At 40.9% G+C, this 9,894-nt stretch overlaps 1 protein-coding gene across 1 annotated transcript; it reads left to right on the top strand.

Annotated features, from left to right (window-relative positions):
- Nucleotides 1-1,385: 1,385 nt before the first annotated feature.
- LOC138908083 (uncharacterized) lies at nt 1,386-5,441 on the top strand. Its single transcript, XM_070198723.1, has 6 exons — nt 1,386-1,825; nt 2,993-3,188; nt 3,740-4,508; nt 4,649-4,735; nt 4,822-4,916; nt 5,001-5,441. The coding sequence occupies exons 1-6, from the start codon at nt 1,386-1,388 to the stop codon at nt 5,439-5,441; spliced, it is 2,028 nt and encodes a 675-aa protein (XP_070054824.1).
- Nucleotides 5,442-9,894: the final 4,453 nt, after the last annotated feature.

Here is a 9,894-nt window from a genome sequence, read left to right as displayed (position 1 = left end):
ATAAACCGAGAAAGACATGTTCATTAAGAACATGGCGGAAGAACTAAAGAAGCTCACTGGTAGAGTTCAGAGTGTCAAAGGTGGTAAAGGCATTGAAGGTTTAAACTCTGAGGACTCTTGCATTCATCCAGATGTGGAACTGTCGGAGGGTTACAAACCTCCCAAGTTTGAAAAGTTCAATGGAACTGGTGATCCGAAAGTGCATCTAAGGATATACTGGGCCAAACTTGTAGGAGTGGGAAAAATGAATGAATGCATATGAAACTGTACATGCAAAACCTCACCAGAGATGCGTTGTCTTGGTATATCAGTCAGAACCCAAAGAAGTGGGTTAATTGGGTAAGCATGGTGTCAGATTTCATGGATAGATTTAGGTTCAACACAGAAAACGCACCAAACGTTTTCTACATTCAAAACCTTAAGAAGAAACCAACAGAAACCTTTCACAAATATGCTACTCGATGGAGATCTGAAGCCGTGAAAGTAAGACCAGCACTTGAAGAACAACAAATAAAAGGCTTGTGGTTATTGAAAATCACAAATTCAAAGTAAGACCAGCACTTTAAGAACAACAAATGAAAGGCTCAAGACCCGCACTACTATGAAAGGCTTGTGGTTATTGAAAATCACAAATTCTCCGACATCATTAAGTTGGGAAAAAGAATAGAAGCAGGGATTAAGAGTGGGGTGGTGATAAGTTTCGAGACACTGCAGGCCACAAATAAAGCATTGCAATCGGGAGGTATTTCGAAGAAGAAAGAAGTGGGAGCCGTAATGGTGGCCCAGGGTCCTAAGTGTCCTCTCACATACCAAACACCTCCACCTATATACCAAACGCCTCCACCCACATACTAGCATTCACCCCCAGATACCAACAACCTGCTACCACCTACCACGCCTATAACACTCAACCCGCATATTACCACTCATCACCACCCGCCCGCTAAAACTACCAAAAACCACGACCAAACTTTGACCGCATACCACTGACAATACACCCCAATCACTGAGCCCATAGACCAATTATATGAGAGATTAAAGGCTGTTGGTTATGTCACTCCCATCCCTGCCGTTGATATGGAGAACTCCTCTCAGTGGATTAACTCAAACAAGACATGTGCCTATCATTCAGGCATTAAGGGTCATACAATTGATGAGTGCCGCACACTGAAAGACAAGATTTAAACACCGATCGACAACAAGGTCATACATGTAAAGGAAGTTGCACCAAATGCTCATAATAATCATCTCCCTGACCACAGAGGTGAGGGAGTGAATGTGATTTAGACCGACGATGAATAGGATCCGGAGGGTTCAATCGGACTCATTCGGGAGGGGGATGATCCTAAAACGTCTTCAATCACCCTCACACTGTTATGGTACAAATGGAAGCACTGTTTGAAGTCGAGGTAACTACACCCTTCACTGTGATGGTAGCCCCTACACCATCTTACAAGTCTGTATCTATACCATGGGATTATATTGCGGAAGCAAGGAGAAAAGGAAAAGGAAAAATGGAGGAAATAGGTGTGGTGCATGGCATGACTAGAACTGGCAAAGTCTATACACTTGAGCACCTGGGAGGAACAAGCAAAGAAGTTGCATCTAAGCCGCCTGTTGTTGAGACTGGCCCTGATGACCTTTGGAGAAAGGTACAAGCAAGGGAATACTCTATTGTCGATCATCTGAACAAAACTCCCGCTCAGATATCCATCTTGTTACTGCTGCAAAACTCCGAGACGCACAAGAATGCCTTGATGAATGAGCTAAGCGAAACTTATGTACCCACCAACATCACTAGTGGGGAGATGGCCAACATGGTCGGGTAGGTACTGGAAAGCCACAAAATCACCTTTCACGAGGATGAATTACCACCAGAAGGACTAATTCATAACAGGGCACTACACATCACAGTGCAATTTGATGATAAGTTCATCGCCAGGGTCCTGATAGATGGGGGTTCAAGTCTCAATATATGCCCACTGACTACTCTAAAGAGGTTGGGTAAAGGCCTGCACGAGTTACGGATGGGAAGTATGAATGTAAAGGCATTTGATGGATCCCAAAGAGCCACAATCGGAGAAATCAACCTCAACCTACAAATGGGCCCGACCTGGTTTGATATTGAGTTCCAAGTGCTGGATATATCCGCTATCTATAATCTATTGTTGGGACGACCCTGGATAAACGTCGTTAGGGCAGTGGCTTCTACTCTGCATTAGGCTGTGAAGTTTGAATGGAATTATCAAGAAGTGATTATCCATGGGGATGGAAGCAACGTCATCTATACCAATCAGACCATTCCAGTCATCGAGAATAGGAAGAAGCTGGGTGGAGAAACGTACCATCGCATTGAGCGAGTCAACACAATTGAAAAGGATTGATGGTGGAGTAACAAGATAGAAAGAATATTACTATGGATAGGATATGAACATGGCAAGGGTCTCGGCAAAAACCTCCAAGGGATAACCAAACCCGTACAATCGCAGCGTCATGGCATAACTTTTGGGCTCGGATAGGAATATACTTGGCAAGAGTACCAGGATTGGTTGCCACCATGGCGTGGTCCTTATCATCCGCTGAAACATCCAGTACCACCTCTGCACCATACATTTCATTAAGCCTACATGATGTGGGGATCTGAGGAAGATGAAGTTTTAGTTGGGATGAGGAAACAGTTTCTGGATGAAGAAGATATGGATTGCAGTGCGATAGTTGATGAGGAGGAGGAGGAAGACCTTATCATTCAGACCGTGGGGAAAGGTGTTGTTCTAAAAAACTAGACTGTTGTACCATCCCGGGCCCGTCGACTTCCTGGGTAGCTTGGCAGATTAGCATCAATTATTTTTAAGCATTTGAGACATTTTCTGTAATTATTTTGAAATAATTACTCGAGTCATCGAGCCGCATTTGTTAACGTTTTAAAGATTTCAATTAATGCATTCCTATTTTTCATATTTACTATTATTCTTTACATTTTCTCTTTTTACAGCATTATTATTACCTATCCCGATGAACTTGTGACTATGACATGTAATGAGACAATGCAACATAAGGATAGTGATTCAGAGGACCCGGAAGATGATACGATACCTGAGGAAATCGCCAGAGAAGTGGAAAATTTTGAAAACAAGCCAAAGTCCAATTTGGACGAAACTGAAGAAGTTAACTTAGGGGATTCCGAACTGGTAAGGAATCACACATAAGCATTCATCTTTCACCGTCAGAGAAAGAAGAGTACATCAGATTCTTAAAAGAATATGAAGATATCTTTGCATGGTCCTACGACGATATGACGAGTTTGAGCACATCCATAGTAGCTCACAAGTTACCCACTAATCCCACATGTCCATCGGTAAAGTAGAAGCTCAGAAAATTCAAGTCGGATATGAGTTTGAAGATAAAAGAGGAGGTCACCAAGTAGATCAAAGCCAAGGTTCTTAGAGTGGTCAAGTACCCGACTTAGTTGGCCAAAATTGTGCCAGTTCCGAAAAAAGGTGGGAAAGTTAACGTATGTATTGACTATCGAGATCTAAACAGAGCAAGTTCCAAAGATGATTTCCCGTTTCCTAATATACACATATTGATCGACAACTGTGCCAAGCATGAACTCCAATCCTTTGTGGATTGCTTCGCAGGGTACCATCAGATCTGGATGGATGAGGAGGATGCTGAAAAGACAACCTTTATCATGCCATGGGGAGTATATTGTTATAAATTGATGCCATTTGGTCTGAAGAACACCGGAGCCACCAACATGAGAGCCATGACAACTATTTTCCACGACATGATACACAAAGAGATAGAAGTGTACGTGGATGACGTTATCATCAAATCCAAAAGGAGTACGGATCACATAGTGGATCTGAGGAAATTCTTCAATCGGCTTCGAAGGTATAATATGAAACTAAATCCTACAGAGTGTGCATTCAGAGTCCCTGCCGGAAAATTGTTAGGATTCATCGTCAGTCATAGAGGAATTGAGTTAGACCCATCAAAAGTCAAAGCAATCCAATACTTGCCACCTCCGAAGAATAAGAAAGATGTGATGATCTTTTTAGGGCGTCTTAATTATATCCGTTGCTTCTTAGCAAAATCAACAGTGATTTGTGAGCCGATCTTCAAAATGCTGAGGAAAGATGCTCAAACATGTTGGACTGAAGAATGCCAGAAAGCCTTCGATAAAATCAAGGAGTATTTATCCAAACTGCCCGTTCTGGTCCCACCAGAGCTAGGAAGACCATTGTTGCTATATGTGTCTATGCTAAATGGAGCTTTCGGTTTTGTTTTGGGACAACATGATGAAATTGGAAGAAAGGAGATGGCAATATATTATTTGAGCAAGAAATTCACACCCTACGAAGCCCGGTACTCTTTGCTGGAACGCACCTGCTGTGCTTTGACATGGATATCTCAGAAGTTGAGGCATTATTTCTGTGCATACACTACATATCTCATATCGAGGATGGATCCACTGAAATATATATTTCAGAAGCCCATGCCTACAGGTAAGTTAGCAAAGTGGCAAATATTGCCGAGCGAGTTTGACATCGTCTATGTAACTCAGAAGGCGGTCAAAGGGAAAGCATTGGCAGATCATCTGGTAGAAAATCTCATAGACGGATAATACGAACCATTTAAAATGTAGAGGTGTCGTTCGTGGGAGAAGATATCACTGAAGCATATGATGGTTGGAGAATGTTCTTCGACGGAGCAGCAAACTTCAAAGGAGTAGGTATTAGAGCTATTTTGTATCAGAAACCGGCCAACACTATCCGGTATCTGCAAAACTCAGGTTTCCATGCACCAACAATATGACAGAATATGAGGCTTGCATCTTGGGACTCGGGTTGGCCATTGACATGAATGTTCAGGAGCTGTTGGTAATTGGAGATTCCGATCTGTTGGTGCATCAGGTTTTAGGAGAATGAGCTACAAAGAACACCAAAATATTGTTATATTTGCACTGTGTACAAGAGCTGATCAAAAGGTTCACAAAGATAGAATTCAAACATGTTCTGAGAGTCCAAAATGAGTTCGCAGATGCATTGGCCACTCTATCTTCCATGATACAACACCCAGACAAGAACTTCATCGATCATGTCCTAATAGGAATTCATAAACAGCCAGCTTATTGTGCTCATGTTGAAGAAGAGAGCGATGGAAATCCGTGGTTCCACAAAATCAAGGAATATTTGGAAAAAGGAGAATATCCAGAGCACTCTATCCATACTCAGAAGCGCACGCTTCGAAGATTAGCCAACCATCTCTTTCAAAGCGGAGGAATTCTGTATAGAAGAACTCATGACTTGGGATTATTATGGTATGTCGATGCCAATGAAGCTTCCAGATTACTCGAGGAAATACATGTCGGAACTTACGGACTGCACATGAATGGCTTCGTCTTAGCCAAGAAAATACTAAGAGCTGGTTATTTCTAGATGACTATGGAAACAGACGGCATCAAGTATGTTCAGAAATGTCACCAATGCCAGATACATGGTGATATGATACGAGTGCCACCGAATGAACTCAATGCAACAAGTGCACCCTGGCCTTTCTCCACTTGTGGCATGGATGTCATCTGTCCAATCGAACCCGCTACTTCAAATGGGCATAGGTTCATTCTAGTGGCCATAGACTATTTCAAAAAATGGGTCGAAGCCGCATCTTACAAAGCTGTAACTAAGAAGGTCGTCGTAGATTTTGTTCGGGATCGCATTGTTTGTCAGTTCGGGGTGCCAGAGTCAATCATCACCGACAATACCGCCAATATCAACAGTGATCTAATGAAGGCCATGTGTGAAAATTTCAAGATCAAGCATAAGAATCCCACAGCATACAGGCCGCAAATGAACGGAGCTGTAGAAGCCGCCAACAAATATATCAAGAAGATACTGAGGAAAATGGTAGATAATTACAAACAATGGCCTGAGAAGCTGCCATTTGCTCTGCTCGGGTATTGTACCATGATTCGCACATCAATTGGGGAAACTCCCTACCTATTGGTTTACGGTACTGAAGCGGTTATTCCTGCCAAGTTAGAAATCCCTTCTTTAAGAATTATACAAGAGGTTAAGCTCAGCGATGCAGAATAGGTACAAAGCCTCTACGAACAACTAGCTCTCATTGATGGTAAAAGAATGAATGCGGCGTGTCACGGTCAACTCTATCAAAACAGGATGGCAAGAGCCTTCAACAAAAGGGTCAGACCGAGACAATTTACACTGGGGCAGTTGGTGTTAAAATGAATCTTCCCACATCAAGATGAAGCCAAGGGGAAGTTTTTACCCAACTGGAAGGGTCCCTATATGGTTCATCGGGTACTGACATGAGGAGCACTTATACTTGAAGAAATGGACGGAGAGATTTGGCCAAAACCTATCAACTTAGACGCAATCAAAAGATACTATGTTTAGGATTGTTCGCACATCTTCACTTGATGTAACTGAACTATGCTTGACCTGATTCCCGTTTAAGAGGGGATACGTAGGCAGCCCTATGGGTTCGATAACATCTTAATAAAATTTTCATTTTCCATGGTCAGAAACTAGGGGCAAGATCGCAAGTTCAGTCGACTTCGTCGTGTGTGGAACAACCAAAAAGTATTGTCAGAAGTATGCATTTAAACTAGGGCAGAATTTTGAGGAGGACACTTAAAATTCAAAAAATAAGGAGGTTACAATGTCTCTAAATGTGTCACAGTCACCGTTTCATCTAAATTATTTGATCTTACATACTACAATACATTTCAAGTCCTATCTAAGCATTGTCTCCCTTCCTTGCATGAGGCTAGGCATTGCCTCTATAATTGCATAAGGCTAAGCACTGCCTTTCCTTTGCATGAGACTAAGCCTTGTCTCCCTTCCTTTGCATGAGACTAAGCACTGTCTCCACTTCTTGCGTAAGGCTAAGCATTGCCTTTCCTTGCATGAGACTAAGCACTGTCTCCCTTCTTTGCATAAGTCTAAGCATTGCCTTTCCTTGTATAAGGCTAAGCCCTGCCTTTCCCCGCACGAGACTAAGCATTGTCTCTGTTTCCTGCATAAGGCTAAGCATTACCTTTCTTTGTATAGGACTAAATATTGTCTCAACTACACTACATAAGGCTAAGCACTGCCTTTCCTTGCGTGAGACTAAGCGTTGTCTCCATCCTCTACATAAGGCTAAGCACTGCCTTTTCTTGCATGAGACTAAGCATTGTCTCCCTTCTTCACATCGGGCTAAGCATTGCCCTCATCTCATATAAGACTAAGCCTTGTCTTGTCTCGTCCTCGCATATAACCAAGCATCACTTCTTTCTTTTATCAAACGATCGATACTGCCATATCCTTGCATTTCATTGGATGAAACATCGCCATTTTGTCCAAAGACGTCATAGTCCGAAGACATCATCCTCATAGTCGGAAGACATCATTCCATGGCCTGAGGATCTCTCGAAACTACGCATCATTATTCAAAGGCGTCATATTCCAGAGGCACCATCCTCATAGCCCGAGGACACCATTTCATAGCCTGCGAATCCCTTATCATACGCTTCATGGCCCAGAACGTCATGGTCTAAGGATATCATCCTCATCGTCCAAAGACAACCTTCATGGTCCGAAGGGAATTTGCATCACGTTAAACTTTTTGCAATATCCCATATATATATTCACATGCACCGTGTTTTAAGTTTTGCAGGTAATCCAGGAGGTAACCGTTCTACAAACAAGAGCAATCTTCACTCTGGTTTTTGTTCCCAACGTTCACATCCTTCAATTGCTTCAAACGTAACCGATTACCAGTAATTGCTTACCTTTTACTCTATGACTGTTCAGATATTTGCCTCGTGATACATTCATGACGTTTCAAATTCACATTCATGACTCTGCATAAATTCATCTGATACAACCCTATCCAAAAGAACCCTTTTCGAAACATACGACCATTCCTATAACAACTCCATCGGTTTCGTTCACCGTTAGATCCAGAACTATACACGGACCGATTACCATAATACCAGAGATATGTAGGCAACTCAGGAACCAAGGTTCGGCCTCCATTTTTCAAATCACATCATTCCCCGCTCAATTCGGCCAAAATCGGTCATCATTTTCTTTACCCGATAACTCTTTCATCATTCCCGGGTAAAGAGGGGCAACTGTTTATACCCAATTTTGCCCTCATATTTTTTTCAAATAGCATGTATACTTTCAAAATGTCATTCTGCATCACTATTTAATTTACAAGATCTATATGAGCATTTTTATAATTTTCCATAATTTTTAGGTTTTTAAAATTAATTTTCTTGCATTTAAATTACCTGAATATTTACCAATTATTTATTTAAATTATTTCTTGTGATGAATTAATCATCCAAACTATTATTTGCACCTATATACATTCTTCAAATATTTTTACTTCATTTCATATAATTATATTGGTATTTTTAGGCTATTCGCACAATCTTACAATAATAGCATATATTTTGCAATTTTATTGCATTTGTCATTTTATTCGAGGTCAAAATAATATTTTACATTTTTATAATCTTCTACTATTATTTTAAAGTATTAATTTGCAAAAATAAAATTTTTATATATATTTATTTAACTATTTGTTATTAAATTATTTCCCTTTTAATCTCATATTTAAAAGCTGGCCCAATTTTTGAGCTAATGTTCAGACCAAACAAGACCCAAATCCCTGGCCCAATTCCCAAGCCCAAGCCAAACGACCCCTAATTCCCCAACCCAGTCGGTACCCTTTAAAATAACCCGCTTCGCTTCCCCTTTTGATCTTGGTCGTTGATCTCAAATGATCAATGACACATAATTAACCTACCCATCTCTTTATATCCCCTTACCCAAAAAACCCTAACCCGTTTCACCCGTCCGCCTCCACTAAACGCTCTCCCCTCTCTTTCAGAAACCCTAGCTGCCCTTTCTCAATCTTCTCCGAATCCGGTTCAATCATGAATTCCTTCTGTGATTTTCTTACCTTTTATGTGTTACCTCAGTATTACTTACAAGATTGCGGTATTACTTAGTATTTGACCAATTTTTGGCAAATATCAGTCTCCGAATCAAGGAAGATCAGCTTCACCCTGCGGTATTTGGATGATATTTCATCCATATGCATCATGGCAAGGTCATACAGGTTCGATTCACTGAGATTTTTGACTATTTTTGGTTCTCCAACATGAACTAGTGTTTACCTCATTTTTCTCCTAATCCGATTAAATTGATTCTTCATGTTATTATTTCCTTATTTATGTTTGATTTTACAGTGTTTCCTTGTTTGTTTGCTTGATTTCTACTACTATATAAACCCCTCCCCAATTCCCCTCTAGAGGACCGAATGTTTTCACGACTATTGCACTCAATATATTTTCCTCACTCATTCATCTTCTCTGAAACACTTGGCTCTTTGGCTAGTTGAAAGCCAAGGCCATAATATTATCAACCTTCTCCGGTGCAAGCACTGCTCGGGGCCCTTACGAGGCTCTTGTGAACTCTGAAGCATCGGAGATTTGAGGTTCTTGCTACCAGTATTCTAAAATCTTTATTCTTTTACTCATCTAATTTTGCTACTAGTTAGTGCCTTTAACTCTCGTCTAATTCTAAATGTCACAATTTCTCTCTTATGTATGGTCAACTGACATGTTAATGTGTAGCTAATCTGCCTTTCACATGCCATAAGTTTCTGTAAGGCCTTTGTACTATGATTTATCCGCACCATGTTAAGTTTCATGCTATTGACCAAGCTATACTACTAGTATGTTGATATGCTGTTTGTGACTTTACTAGAACTGTCATGCTAGAACTTTCATTGTACAAGATAGATATTTGAAATCCTGTAGGTTAGTGCCCTATTCTGGACTTATTTGGCATTGTGCACTCTGATATGTTT

This window comes from Nicotiana tomentosiformis, chromosome 3 (genome assembly GCF_000390325.3).
Source record: "Nicotiana tomentosiformis chromosome 3, ASM39032v3, whole genome shotgun sequence".
Lineage (NCBI taxonomy): Eukaryota > Viridiplantae > Streptophyta > Magnoliopsida > Solanales > Solanaceae > Nicotiana > Nicotiana tomentosiformis.
This window is presented reverse-complemented; position numbering and strand designations above follow the sequence as displayed.